Below are 16,319 nucleotides of genomic sequence, written 5' to 3'. Positions count from 1 at the left end.
CCTCTCTGACATGTACTGTATCATAGTCATAATTTTATATGTTGCCTGCCTCTCAACAAGATAATATAGACTCCCTGCAGTCAAGATTTTTGTCTCCATGCTTACTGCCATATTCCTTTGTGTTTCTCCTTCCTGAAAAGTGCATATACAGAGTAGGTTATCAGTAAATAGATTTAATTTAAACAAATGAAATTCACAGCTATTTCTACATGGCTAAATTATCTATAATTTTTTTTCAAATTATTGACAATATCCTACATTGATGGCACTGAATAAGAAAACACAGTAGATCGCTCTACAAATGTCAGGGGCCACCTACCCTTCAAGCCATGTTGTGCCTTGCAAAGGAGAGGAAAGGAAAACAAAAGCAGAAAACTTTTCAAGCCTTATGCTTTGTTTATATATGCCTTGTAGTACATACTTCAGCTGTTTCATACCCTGTGTTTATTTTTTCAGAAAATACTGTGTGTGCGTCTAAATGTGCCACACATTGCTATGCGAGCCTCAAATACATAAAAAAGTAAAAGAAGAAGCTAGTCAAGGTGGCGCACACCCTTAATCCCAGAACTTTGGGAGTCTGGGGCAAAAAGATAACAAGTTCAAGCTGGGTCTGAGTGACTTAGTAAGATACTGTTTCAAAATAAAAATGTTTTTAAAGGATAAGGCATATAGCTGAATGCAAAAGCCCTTGATCCAGTCTCCAGTCTCACACACACACACACACACACACACACACACACAGGAAACAGACAAAATTTTCTGTCATTGAAGATTTTAAGGAAGGCTGAGTTAAAGAGTCGCTTTGATAGCTACATCATGGTAGTCAGAAGGGGCCCTAAGAAGCTGGCATTATGGAATAGTGATAGTTACTGGTAAAGAGAAGGGGTTCACAAGCTTTTTATAAGGTCTCAGACAGTAAACAGGCTTTTTACTTACTTATAAATTTCTCCTATAATATTTTAACTATGAGTAAGAATAAAACAACATATACATAGTAAGAACAAATCAACATTGTCATTGGGATGGAAAGGCAGCCATTAATAGGAGTGGCTGTGTTCCAACAAAGTTTTGTGAAAATGCGCGGTGGCCAGCCATTTCTTGGCCATGGTTGGCCACCTCTGGTCTTGGGCACAAGGCATAGTCTGTGATCATGGATGTGCATGGAGCAGAAGCTAAAGCAGAAAGGAATATGAGGACAGTGGAGGTCAAGAAGCAGAGACGCTCAGATTTAGAAGGGTGGAAATTTAGAAAAATGATCAGCGCATATCTGAAAATCCACCAAGAATTAACGTAGGAGCTGTACTAGTGAATATGACAGGAAAGGATCTGCCAACAGAGGAAAATAGGCTCAATTGTTAGATAACAGCACCAAAGAAAGGCAAATGGGATAATGTAATCGCACGATAACATGAGACACTAAGGAAAGAATAATGGTCTAAAAGTGACAACGGGGTAAATGAAGTTCCATTTTCTGAGGTTGTGGTGCTTCTCCTCCACATATGAAAATAACTTTCCACCAAACACAATAATCTTTTTTTAATTGTTTAAGAACAACAGGAATGAAAAAGAATTCCTGCAATGAGTCCCCAGGACCAGATGCCTTACGACCCTGGACTTCACAGGTTCCATATATGCTGTGAGGTGGCATCCTTGCAAACAATAACCAGCCACTACTTTGAGTTCTCATTGGCAAGAAGACCAGCTTTCCCAAACACTTTGAGCATTTTTATTGTGTCATTATAAGACAATGGAAATTTCAGTATAGTGACTGACATTGATAATATCTATACTCTAATGGGCTACAGGATGTATCTTGGAGCATAAAACATCAAGATGATGATCACTAAAGTTGGAAAAGATGAGAACATACAAGAAGATGTCTGAAAAATGGGAATTTGAGGACTTGAAAAGCGAAATCCTATAAAAGGGAGCTGGGGCTTTCAAAAACGACTAAAATGACACCAAAGAGAGATGAACCAGCAGGCAGAGAGCTGGCAAAGTGGGTTCATGAATTATACACTGCACCAGAAGTTCTAGCAAGAGAAAAGCATAAGATTAATAATTAACTAGCAGAGTAATAATGGGCTTGTACATTCTGCTGTTTCTCAGAAAAAGAAATAGGCCTACTTACTCTTTCTGCCCATTGTTTGTCTCTTAGTATTTATGGAGAGGGACGTTCATGAGCCAAATCCCTTTATAACTGTGAATCAATGCTTCACACAGCCTCTTCCGTGTTACGCTTGGACCCTCCTTGAGGCCTTCTTAAAGTGCCCGGGGGCTTGACCTTGGACTCCTGCTGGCGACTAGTACTACACAAAAAGCCTGTGGCATTTGGCCACCAAAATTTGAAGTCCTTTCCATTATTTTATTTACTGTCATTATCCTGACTGTCCTCCTCTCCAGTTAGAGCGATGGAACTGACTACCTGTTTAGCACCGCCCTGTGTAACACACAACCTCTGCCCTCTGTCCTTCCAGAGTTTAAAATCTCAGAAAGATAAACTTATGCCTTTAGGAATCCTCAGTCCAGCACAGGGCAACTTTCCTAGAGCATAGCTAGGGACTCCCTTAAATGTTTACTGGGTGAATAAATAAAAACATATGAAGGACACACAGAAAGTGAAACAGAAATGCCACATGAATTTGAGAAAGAACATTCATACATGTGCTTTTTATATTAGTAAGTTCATCTAAAAACGCTGAGCAAATGCAGACTTTTCCTTATGCTAAAGTATAAGTAAACCAGGGGTGAAATATTGCTAAAAGGAAAAGAAGATAATAAGATTTATTTCTTCATATATATAAGGAATAGAAAGGGTTAGCGTTTATATTTGTTGTCTATTATCTTTTCTTTTTTAAAATGAGCTTTACTGTACATGGTGCTATTGTACAAAAATTTGCAAAGCACAAAACAGTAGGAAAGTTGGAAAGACAATAATTCAACCACTCAGAGCTTAGACTGTTAGTGCTATTTAATATTTTTTATTGAGTACATATAACAGAGGTTATTTAAAAATAAACTCTCATAGTATCTGTCTTACAGTTTCAACAATTTTCAATACATGCCCAAGGGCCTGGTGATATAGTTCAGTGGCATAAGCGCCTGCCTGGCAAGTGCAAGGTCCTAAGTTCAATTCCTGGTACCAAAAAAAGAAAAAAAAAATACATACCCAAATTTGTTTCTTCTCTACTCTCTTTTTATGTACCTCTCCCTCCCTGCTATAAATTGTTGAAGCAATTGCCATATATCATAGTATAACAAATATTCTAATTAGTATCCCTAAGATTGTCATGTATATTTTACCATAGTTTTGTAATATGGTATGTACACAATCATATATGCTACTGTCATCTGTTTCTGATTTCAGAAACAAAATTAATTTTAGTGAACTTTTTAATGAAATTTCTCCCATGATTTTGATTTCTTTTCAAACTGTGGCCACTATCATTACTATTATTCTAATGACAGCTTGAAAAAAGCAGAACCAATTCAGAGAACCAGTGCTTAAGCTATTATTTCTGTGTAAGCACTCTCTCAAACATGTTAATGCAGTAAGGACCTTGCACAGGGCTTTGCACAAGTAGGAATTATTTGATTTGGTAAGATTAATATTGTTAAAATAGTTAATGTGCCAGGTATGTTGGCACACACCTGTAAATCCCAGTATTCTAGGAGGCTGAGGCAGGATGAACAAAAGCTCAACTTCCAACCTGGGCAACTTAATGACTTAGTGTGACACTATCTCTAAATAAATATAAAAAGGGGTTGGGATGTCACTCAGCATGAAAGCCCTGGATTTGATCCCTATTGCCCCCCAAAACAAATAAACAAACAAAAACCTTCCTTCAATACCTACCACTCAGCATTGTGTACAAAACATTCCATGTATTTATAGCAGGTAATTGTCACAGAATATCAGCAAGTGTGTAATATTAATCCCATTTCAGTGAGGTTTGAAATGTTTCAGTACCTTGCCTAAAATCACAAAGACAGTAAATGACTTACCTGAGATTTGACTATATTCTTGTTTAACTCTGGAGCCCACGCTCTTAACTGCTATATGAATTTTATATGATAAATGTAACTTTCTTGTAAGGAACCTAATAATTTACATAGAATCACAGAATCATAGATCTCACTGATAGATTGTCGTGATATTATCTAGTACAGACCGCACCTCAAACTGAAATTTTTCAGTAATATTCAAATTAGAGTAAATTTGGCTGAATATATTAGAACACTCAACTGCCAAGTAATCAAATTCTCTTCAGAGTGTATAAAGGTATATTTTGTCATATTTTATTCTCTGAAGTCATCTGTAAAATGTACCATATCTTACTATAGTAACCTCAACAAAGTCCAGCCCAAGTATTGTTTATATAAGTAAATTTTTTTTGATGCATAATCAATATTAATTTGAATACTACCTGTGAAATTGTTTTGGGGAGAATCTTCTAAATTCTGGCCTTCTATTTTTCTCACAGCCTCTGTAATAGCATACAGTTTTGCTCCACGCACCATCAGAGGAACGTCTATGAATTTTCTGACACTGTTCAATGGATTTGGTTGTTATACAGGGGCACTGCTGGTGAAGTTGGTTTATCTCATCTCAGAAGGTAAAAATAGGCTCATAATATGCTTATATGCATTGATTACATGACTAGGGAAGTGGGAGACAAAACCTTAAGAGAGAGGCTTTGCCAGTGTAGTCTTTTTTGTTAATTGATCCACTTTTGCAATTAAGATAGAATTTAGATAGGAAATAGACTCTTGCTGTATTCATTAATTTCTGGGAATTGTTTTTCTTTTGATAGGGGGAGGTAATTACAGAATGTCACTTCTCATGAGACCCTGTCTGCTGTCTTTCTTTACTGTGCTTTAAAACAAACCAGTCATATCATATTTGTATTAGGTCTTTTATGAGGTCATATTTAATAGTTTTTCACAGCTAGAACAGAGCGTCTATAGAAATGTTTATACCTGGTCTCAAGTAGGAGAGCAAAGTACCGGTATGGTCCGTTTTCTTCAGGAATTGTTGGAAATCTTGTCTGCACTACCAAAGAGAGCTCACGAGTTGAACAACAAATGATCTTGGAACATTTTCCCAGTAGAGATTTTGGATGAAGAAAAAAATTTTTTAAATTTTTGATACAGATAATAAAGTACTACTCTTAATTTACATGTGTGCCTGAAAAAACTCAGAGAGGATGACAGTAATGGTTAGCAGTCACAGCAAAATGCCCTGGGCTGTATTTTAAATCCATACAATGGTATAATTTGTTCTAAAATGTCACTATAGCTTTGATTTCATTTTAATTTACATTTACTTGTTCCATAGAAAATATTACAAACTTATTTTTTTTCCCATGGAAAAACCCTCTTGTTTCTTTGATTAAACAAAAATAAAATAAGGTGCATAGGAACAATGTTAAAGTCCAAAGAGACACCAACTTTGTTTTAAGGCTGTAGTAGCTGATACAGCATCTCCTTGCTACCTTCTGCAGCCTTCTCCGTGGACCACAGCGATACATTCAGAAGCCTGTTAACTAACACAGGAGTTTTTGAACACTTTTCCATCGGTTCTTCACCTGCTCGTTGCCTGTCATGTCTGTGGCCTGACTGTTAACATTTAAGATTCAAAAGCCATACGCAAGAGGGAAAATATATAACCCAAACAGAAACCCACTTTTGCGTAAAGGTTTGGAGGAAAATCTATTTCCCCACACATCCACAAAATGATGGGATGATAAATGACAGAACTAGGGGAAAGTAGCAAAAAAGCATGTTGGATGATTAAGTTAAACCTTTAATTTTTATTATTTGTGCAAGGCAAATTGATACAAGCAATATGCACCCCCGAATACAAACCTATTCTTCTCTCCTTTCAAAAATACTGATAGTGTGTACACAAAATACTGTACAGACAGCGTTGGTTTGTGTTCTCTTCTAGCAAACACATTTAATTTGCCAGGCTTAATACCACACACCTGTAATCCCACCTTCTTAGGAAGCTGAAGCATGAAGATCACAGGTACAAGGTCCGCCTAGGCAAATTAGCAAGACTCTGTTTCAAAATAAAAAAGGGCCAAATAGTAAGAAGGCCCTGGATTCAAATCCCTGTACCACGAAAAAAAGAAAATTACCTGCTTTCAAATGATAAAGAAAACAATTTTTATGAATGAGAAACGTCTTTTAACATGAAGTCTCTACTCAAAAGAAAGTTTATCAGGGATTCCTCCTCTTTCATGTACCATACTGTGGAAAAGAGATACTCTTGTAGGCGAAATAAACGCTCCCAACCTCTTCCATAATTTCCACAATTGCAAGGAAACAAAAAATAATAACTAAGAGTGATGAATATGGTAATAAAGTTCCAGGGAAGAAAGGTAGCCATCTTGATGGGTGGATGACAAAGAGAAGCCCCCATAATCTTAGTTATTGGAGAAAGCAAAGCAAAAGATGTATTGAGTATTTACCATGTACCAAATCCTGCACTGCACAGATCCATTAGAGATATAATTGTAGTTCTCAAATAATTCAAATCCATACTGCCATAATTGTGTAAATTGCACCCAGTCATTGACCTCTGGATGTCAGATCCTTTGTTATATAAACAGAAGATAAAGCACTGGCATTAGATTTTGTAAAAGAACTTGGAAAAGATGTCTCACCTATATCTGTATCTAAAACCTTTCAGATATTGAATGTTTCTCTTCTTTCTGTTACTCAGTGAAGATGTTTCTGAAATTTTTCCTCAAAAAATATCTACAATCAAATCACATTTGACACATAAGAATTGTACATGCATTTCCATGTTTATAGCAGCAAAATTCATGGTAGCTAAATCTTGGAAGTGGCCTATATGTCTAACAACAAATCTATGGATACACAAAATATGGTATTTATATATGGTGGAATACTACTCTGCCATTAAAAAGATAAACTTTCCATTTGTAAGAAAAGGGATGCACCTTGAGACCATAACTTTAAGTGGAATAAATCAGACACACAAGATTAAGTATTGCACGGTTTCTCTTATATGAGAAACCCATATTATAAATAAAGAGCAAAATAAAGTACAGATAATAGCAAGCTAGATCTTTCTCAAATGGGAAAGGGATGAAGAGATGGGGCAGCATGAAAAAGGAATTGAGTTGTAATATGTACATGTGCGAATTCCACATAAGCAATGTAAATATTATGTCCTCCAAGCATGTACTAATAAAAAAAAGAATAAAAATATATTGCCACCAGCTTACCTATTTTAAATAAATCCAAATTTTTAGACGCACGCTTAAGCGGCTTAGGCAGAGTTAGGCCAAAGTTTATAGGTTAAGTTCTCTCCAAAACTATCCTTACTTGACCCAATAGCTGAGTAGAAATGTGAGTTTTGTGATAGATTCCCTTGGGTTTGATAACTTGTTAGTATAATTTACAGAGTTCAGGAAAGCCCAACACCTGTGATTATTGGCAAAGTAATATACACTACAATGAACCATAGAGAGAGGACTGGGAGGGCTCCAAAGCTGAAGCTAGTTTCCTGTCTAGGGACACAGTGCCATCTTTGCACATTGATGTGTGACAATAAGAAGAATATCGTCAACCTAGAAAGCACACTGAGCTTCAGTGTCCAGTGTTTTTGGTGTTTGGTTGGGTGGCTGACTGGTTGGTTGGTTTGGTACTGTAGATGGAACTCAGGACCTTCGCGCTGAACTACATCCCCAGCACCTTTTCATTTTTTTTTATTTTGAAACAGAGTTTCACTACATTGCTGAGGTAAGACTATAACTTGCAATCCTCCTGCCTCCATCTCCACAATGCTGAGATTACAGGCATGTGTTGCTCGCCATGCCTGGATATTTTCCAGAGTTTTTATTGAGGTTTTATTACCTAGGCACAATTGATTGCTTCACTGCTTGTGTGGTTGAACTCCATCTCCAGCCTCCCTCTCCTTCCCAGAAGTTGAGCTGCTAACATCTCCAATCAGCTGATTGATTCCTGGCTGACCATGTCTCATTCTAAGACATCTCATTAATGTAAATTAATGTGGGGGGGTGAGTCTTAGAGACCCACCCAAAATAACAAAAACACTACAATCATATAAGAAATTCAAAAGGTTGAGAGGTTACTCCAAGAAACTGGGTCAGGCAAACTTTATTATATACAAGTGTTCTAGCCAACACATTTCATTAAAAACTTGAATTTTCATTGAGGATAGGGTAGTACAGTACAGCATAGCACAGCATGAGCTTTTGCACGCATTCTTGCACTTATCACAATATTTCTACAGAGGTAAGATTGTTATTCTTGTTTTTTAAGTGCAATAATTAAGACTGAAAAAATTAAGTGTTCCAGTTATTATAGCTGGTGTCTGGCAGAGATTTAACCCTCTCTGCATGCTGAAACTAGTTTCAAAATTGATTTCAATATAAGCAACTATTAGAAGTCCCCAAGTATAAAAGCTTTAAAAAGACATTTGTTATTTCTACAATATAATGTCCCTGGATGGAGGTCTAATTGTGAAATAATGTTGATAGTATTCTAAGTATATCAAAAAGACGGGGAAACAAGAACTTATGTAACATTGGCAGAGCTTGGTATCCATAAAGGAAAGCTCACCAAGAACACAAGTTGAGGATATCTTAGCAATATAAAATATGGGATGGGGCAGTTTATGAATATATGCTCAAGAGAATGCCATTTAAATTGTTACTACCTAATGTGATTGACTTTTTAAGACTCTTATTCATTATAATACCATTATCACAAATCATATCGTATAATCTTACAATTGTGTGCTGCTTTTGAGTTTATCTAGCCTAACTTTGTAACCCAAAACAAAAAATGTACTGTCATCTTCCTAGTGTCTGGAAAAATCCTCTACTTTGACATAAACCTTAGTCAGCCCATCTGTTGATAACTACATTCTACAGAGTAAATCTAAGTTTCATCACATAGAAATTCTATAAACCTGTGGCAAGTATTCATAGAAATAATGTAATATCATAGCTAAAAGAATAGAGTCTGGAGTCAAACCACCTCAGATTGAATCCCAGTGGGCTAGCTTTGGGTTGTCAGGTTCCATATCAGTGATGATCGCAAATGATTTATCACATTGCTCTAAGAATTAAGTAATTAATATCTATATTAAGTGCTCCATGGAGATTACAAGTGTGATCTTCTTCTGTTTTATACACAAGCCATGCCATTGTTTCACAGTGTATGGTTCCCTGCTATTTCACTATTCAGACTCTTCCATCCACGAAACAAACTTGTCAATATCTTTGTTAAAATGGGGTTTCCAAAATTGAACTCAACACTCACGACTGCTAGAAACAGGATAGATATGTTACTTTCATCACTTAGGAGCCCATCTCTTTCTGTCTCCCCAAATGCCAGCAGAGATTGTGTTGACTTTTCAGTAGCTGCATTACGCTTATGGTCAATTAAAACCTGAAACTTTTTGTTATTATTTGCAGCTGCTCTCAGTTCAGCTCCAACCATCACAATTTTTTTCCTAATTAAATGCAGGACTTTATCTTTCTCCTTAACAAATGTCAACCCATCATCCTAAATAACAGACATTTTTGAAACTTGATTCTGTCACCCAGTGAATCACTAATATTTCCTCCTTTGCTGGCTTTGTACCATCTGCAAACGTAGTAAGCAAATTCCTAGACTTCTTCCAGGTAATTGATAAAATTGTTGAATTGGACGGTGCTGAAAATAGAGCCTTATGGAAAAATCCTACAGATCTCATTGTGAGTTAATGACAGTCAATTAATCCTCCCCTTTTGGATGCAATCAGCTCCCAATTCACCTAATTACTCTCATTCAGTCCAGCACTTCTCTATCATTCTCTAAATGACACCAGAGAAGACTTTGTCGTATGTTTTTCTGGGAGTAGGTTGTGTCTATGTTTGTGACAGTCCCCTTAACCATGACAATATCATTCCTCAAGAAAGGAAATGAGGTTCATTTAGAGGATTTGGCTCTCATGATTTTATAATGGACTATAACGACTAATTAGGGGCCCTAAAAAGAGTGATCCTTTGACCATAAGCATCATTTTGGATAGACCACTATATCTCTAAGACTGTTTCCTCCTAATTAAAGACAGAGAGGATGCACTTCACTTTTCTAGAGATGATGAAAGGATAAAATTAAATGAAGTACTTCAAAGTTCCAATGCCAGAGATTATTTTTAAACACAAGGTTAAATCATACATGTTCATGGCCCATTCAGCTAAGAACAAGTGTATTCAGTAGGACAGCCAGACCAATCTTTTGTATGGAATTGACCATAATGAAACCAACACTCCAAGTATATATTTAGGTGCCCCACACCACTCAGTGTCCCACTTAGCATTTAGAATATTTGCAGCCTTTAAGGATTCATGTCAGTTGAGCATGTGTGCATGTGCGTGTGTGTGAATGTTTTTGCATGGTTGAAAAAGAAGATCAGCTATCACAGTCTCCCAGTCTCCAAGCCGCATTAGTCATTTTTAGCACCAGGATGGAGAATGGTGTGAATGCGGTAAATTCAAAAGATTTCTCAAAACTTGACGGTGCAGACAGATAACTGTTAGAGTGACATTTTCAGTACAAGTGAGAAAACTGATCCTTCTGGGATCTCTAACTCTGAGTGCTTTAAAGGCGAAGATACAAGACTAAAACCCATCCTCCTACACTAATCACTTCAGGAATAGTTTATCTAAAAGTAGCAATGCTAATATAAGGGAGTGAAGAAGTCAGTCAAACTGCTTATTTCAACTATATCCCATTAGCAACAAGATCAATTTTCTCACACTCGTGAACTTAGCTTTTGACAAAAATAACAAAATAGAATTTGGTGAAAGTGATGTCTTAGTTAGGGATGTGCAGGCAGTGGGGGAAGGATCCGAAGCAAAATGTCTGAAAGGACAAGGATAATTGGGCAGAATGAAGAGGTCAAGTTATACATCTTCTTGTGCTCATTAATCCCTCCTCCTCAGAATTCAGGGAAGGTGCAAAAGCTGTCGCTATTTAAGTCAAATCAAGATATCTTAAATTAAAAATGAGATCTTTGCAAATTCTTCTTTAAATATCTATGAGGATTGAGGCCACTGATAGCCACGTCGGCATGAATCACTGAGATGCTCTTTAAACAGAAATTTGCAATTGCAATAAACTTGAAAGAAGAAAATATTTATGCATCAGGAGAAGAACACAACTGGATTTCATGGACCCATGCCTCTTTTCCTAGATGTGTTTCTTGCAATTCCAGTATATGACTTGAGCCCAACTGCTTACGGGTTTCAATTTGGACTCAGAGGAGAAAAGGAGTGGCCAGCTGGCCTACAATCCACCTGTAGCCAGGACCACACTTCACTTGTTTGTTAGCTGCTTTAGTGCCAGTGGTCCTCAGGCTACCTGGACAGTTCACAGAGGCAAACTCTGCCCATGATCCTTCGTCCTCCTCACACAATAGTGTTATTAAATCCAGATACATTTTATTTACATCTTCTTGACCCACAGAAAACCCTGGAGCTGAATGTAGGTTTTGGATTCATCACAGTGTCAAGTCAAGCCTCAGCTACCAGCTAGATTATAGAAAGTAATTATCTGTTGCTATTGGGATTTTTTGTTTTTGTTTTTGTTTTGTGGTTGTTGTTGTCTTTTTGAGACAGGGTCTCACTAGGCAATTCAGGCTGGTCTTGAACTCACTTTGTAGCACAGGCTGGCCTTGAACTCACAACGATCCTTCTGCCTCAGCCTCCTGAATACAGGGATTACAGGTGTGCGCCACCACGCCCGGCTTATCCATTGCTATTGATCACAAAAGGTAGAAAGCACAGGCATTTGAGTCAGAGAAACCTGAGTTTCAGTGCAGCTCAGCCTTTAATGACCTATGATATCTTGATGCTGTTATTTGATTTTTCCGAGTCTCAGTTTGTCTTTGTGTATAATGGTGTCACTAATAACTTACCTTCTAAGAATTTCATGAGAACTAGCACAGATAGTCGAAAAACACCAAAGAATTGTAGATGCACAAAAATAATGATCTGTGGTGGTGTTATTGTAACTTCGGTGAGAGCTCAATGCCTTTCAAGTGGGCTAAGAGAATCACAAATACAATGCTTTGGTTTGAGACTTTAATAATTCTTCAGAAGAGAATGTATTCCATCAATGCAAAGCTCAACTTTAATTCCAGGTCTAAGTTAGGATGCAATGAGATCAGATAGTGCCTGGGATTCTTCATGGCCTCACCGACCCATGTCATTCATGGGACCTTCTTTGCACGGCAAATTCACAGAAGCAGAGAGAGCTAGAGACACACAGCTGTTCACAGCAGCAGCATCTAGAAGCAATGTTAAAGCTGAAACTAGAAAAATGCATGGTATTTAACATGGTGGGCTTAGGCATGAAGTCTTTCTGGTAGGTAGTAGATATAAGAAGGTGCCAAAGTAGAGACTTCCTAAGTGCATAAGAGGAACACAGAGAAGGGTAAAAAGCTAAAAGAAAAAGATCCATGAAAGGTGACAATTGCATGAAGTCAAATTGTAAGATTAGGCAGAGGCAAAGATCAGAGGAGACCTTTGGCATACAGGATTCTTTTAACATGAATATACTGAGAAGTTATAAGGGCAGCACATGAGTGATACATTCTATGGGCATCTAAAGATCTCTGTGGTTGCAAAAAAATTTAGAAGGGAAAAAGAATGATCTAGGAAATGCAGGAAGGGAGTAAGTGGAGTACTGTAGGCCAATCTGAGGTGGTAAAGGACTACAGAGCAAGTGGGCAAGCAAGATACATGAAAGGAATAAATTCATTTTAAGGTAGACTCAGCAGTGCTGATTGGTGGTTTTGACAGGAGGCAGCAGAATGTAGAAAGAAGGAGGAGGTGACCTGAAGGACTTATCCCAGCTTCTGTGAATAAATGAGTGAGCAAAGATTCCATTTACTAAATAAAAAAGACCAGGAGGACAGATTTTTAAAATTTACACTCATTCACTTTTTAACACAGTAAGCTGGCATAACTGTGAAGCATCTAAATAGAAATATCTAGAGCTCAGAAAAGCTGGGAGGGGAAGTGGGTGGATTTGCCAGATTTAACAAATAAAACTACAGGATGACCAGTGATATTTGAATTTCAGATAAGTAATAAATGACTTTGTAGTATTTAAGTATGTCCCATGTAATATTGAGGGGATGCAGACACAAAAAATTATTCATGCAATATTTAAAATATGCTAACATCATTGTAGTTGTGAAACAGAAATATAACTGGAAAATCTGTATTTCATCTGCGAGCCTTAGGTGTGGGTTTATGTTCCTCTTTCATTTCTGAGAGATGACAGAGTATTTTTAACTGATGAGAATACCTGTTATAGAAGGAGACGTTAAAAGGGTGGACGGAAGAAGGGAGAAGAGACGGCAGCGAAGGCTGGGAGGAAGGGAGGACCGGGCTCAGTAAGAAGCCAGCCTGGAAAACTTCCTCACCCTGAAATAGGAGAGAGAGGACAAGGTAGGTGCAGAGCCAAATGCATGTATGGATCTAGCAATGGAGGCTGGGATCTCCCTCCCCGTTTTCTTTATGAAATAGGCAGCAGGCCACCTGAGAGAGCAAAGGGGATCTGGATGGAAATATGGAAGAAGGAGGGCAGTGAGATCAGGACTTGTTTGTCACAGCAAGCAAAGATGGTTTCTAAGTCACGGGCTAAGATCTTCGGCAGTGCTGGAAGCCTCATGGGTGTTCGTAAGCACAAAACTGACTAAAGCATGATGATCCCCAGTGATCAGGTACCCACGCAGACAAAATATCTGGTAAAGTCCAAAGTGGACTGAAGACCATAAACACAGGCTGCAAGGGAGAAACTCTACACTCAGGTGAAAGTGATTGGGGGTGAAATGTTAGCTCCCTTATCCCTAAATCTCAACTATTAGCTAACCAGCTTTGCATGTGGAGAAGAGATTGTGCAAACAGAAGATACCGGGGAAAAATCAATTCCTGTTCTAGCCACGAAATTATTCAAGCCCAATATTTTACTATTTTAAATTATACCACTTAAGGATTGGCTTATTAACTTGGTCCACAAATAAATATCAGATTCCTACTATGTGCAAGCATGGGCAAGATATTGATTTAATAATGCCAAGGTTGATGTTTAATTAACAAGCAGAACCTTATAGAAATATTTGACACTCAAATTAATATCAGATATATTCATTTGACTAATGCTATTACAATTACAGTTCATAGCTAATGGCATTATCGGGCTATTATCACAAAGCATTACCCCTCTTCTGAAACTCATTTCCATGATAATTCATTGAAATCATCATGAGAACACACTATCTTGATGAGTTTTCCCTCCCAGCACTCTTCAAAAGGATGAACTCACCCTTAAAAGAAAGCTTGTTATGCCAAATATGCTCTAAGCCTCCTCTCTCTGCAGTTGAGATGAACAATGCCTGGTGATTTCTCTACAATTTTGAAAGGCACAGTGTCCCTTCCTGGAAACAACAAACTGATTTCATTTTTAGCCACAATTCCAAGAACTGGAAATGCAAATCATACTGGCAATGCAGGCACTATGCTCCAGAGCAGAGTACTGAGCATGTGGATCTGAAACCGCACAGCAGTTCCTCCATTCATTCAACAAATATTTATTCTGTCTCCTTCATATGACTTTAGACAAACAGTTCAGCTGCTCTGTGCCTCTGTTTCCTTGTCTGTAAATTAAAGGTAATAATAATTTGAGTTCTTATTAGATAAATATGAAAAAATTGTCGAAAAGCCAAAGTTAGAATACAGTTGTTAGGGATTATTTCCTTCAGGTATCATGAAAATTAATGTGTTTTAAAAATTAACTCAGGAGAGCTATGAATCTCAAATGAAGCATTTAAATCAGGTTACTGAAAGGAGGAAGGAAAGAAATTAACATTTATTAAGTGTCAGTTCTTTGCAGACCTTGCTATATGCATTTCACAAAGATATTATTTCATTAAATCTTCACAATTCTTTGGGGGTAGATATTTGTAGGCCCAACACAGAAGAGGAAAATGAGCTGAAAGTTGCCACAATCATTTAATAATGGTGGATTCCTGATTCCAAAACTCCTCTCAGTGCCCTGGATTTATTTCTCGTGTTGCAGAGACTTACCCTAGAGAATGACTGATACATCTTTTTAGTTGGACATTTCTTTGCTCCCAAGCAAAAAAAGAAAGAAAGAAAGAAAGAAAGAAAGAAAGAGAAAAAGAGAAAAAGAAAAAGCACATACTAAGTGAAAGATGTGCATAAACTAAGACAGGGTATTAACCCATTTCAGTCTTGTCTCAATAATTTTATACAGTAGCTAGATCACCAACATTACAAAAATTCCAATGAGAAATCTAAAAAAAGCTCCCTGTGTCCAGTTATCATTTGATGAGATTCCAAAGGATATATTTTAAGATTTTTTTCAAAATTCTATTACATTGAAAATGAAACAGTAACTAATAAGAAGTGGAAATGTTGCATGTTCCTCTGAAAAGAGGCAGTAGAAATCTCTTTTGCATCCAAAGCAATATGAGGTAACACTTAAAATAATGTCATGTATACCTAAGGTACCTGATAAAGCTGTAATTTTTGTAGACTGGTATGGATTGAAATTAATGAATCCGAGGACTCAGAATCAACTAGTTCTTGGCATATGAGCTCTCAGGATACCTGGAATGATATCTTTACATAGGTTTATAATGAAGACACAACTTGCAAGTTATGGAATTAATGCTGCTAATAACAGACCTGTTTTTCAGTGTTTCAAATGAGTTAGTTGGTGGTGATGGTGGGAAACCACCTCTAACAGAAAATTATTTTTAGAAATAAAATTTTTCCATGACGTTTGGTGAAGTGGTTTTAAAATATATGAATTTTTTCTGTAATGTTAATACGTGAATAAAAAAATCCAAATGATAAAGAGGAGGAAGACTTTGAAAAAGTGATACCCAAATAATTATCTGAGTGAATTTCCCCCCAATATTTTCCTATTTGTGTGCATGTGCATGTGTGTAGGAATTAAATTTATATTTGTGTAGACAGCTTTTAAGCAAAACAAGATTTAAATAAACTTGCTCAATGCTCAATCAACAAATTTGTATCAATACCTCGCTTTTTAATTCTCTCCTTATAAGATTGCAAGCATATATCCATGTCATTCAGAATTAGAAAAACAAAGCTCATTTTTAACAACTAATTGGTATGTGTCACTGATGGGTATAAATATTTAAATGGACTTTTCTTATGGAATATTTAGGCTGTTTCAAATTTTCAATGTTATAAATATTGTTTAGGTGA

The 16,319-nt window shown here is 37.0% G+C and overlaps 1 protein-coding gene across 1 annotated transcript in view; it reads left to right on the top strand.

The window, feature by feature from the left end:
• Slc15a5 (solute carrier family 15, member 5) overlaps window positions 1-16,319 on the top strand; it is a 92,644-nt gene that overhangs the window by 60,193 nt on the left and 16,132 nt on the right. Inside the window, exon 7 of the mRNA XM_005379024.1 lies at window positions 4,485-4,616. Within this exon, the coding sequence (XP_005379081.1) occupies window positions 4,485-4,616 (132 nt within the window). The remainder of the gene's footprint in view (window positions 1-4,484; window positions 4,617-16,319) is intronic.

The sequence above is a fragment of the Chinchilla lanigera genome, unplaced genomic scaffold, assembly GCF_000276665.1.
Source record: "Chinchilla lanigera isolate Chin_1 unplaced genomic scaffold, ChiLan1.0 scaffold00012, whole genome shotgun sequence".
Lineage (NCBI taxonomy): Eukaryota > Metazoa > Chordata > Mammalia > Rodentia > Chinchillidae > Chinchilla > Chinchilla lanigera.
This window is presented reverse-complemented; position numbering and strand designations above follow the sequence as displayed.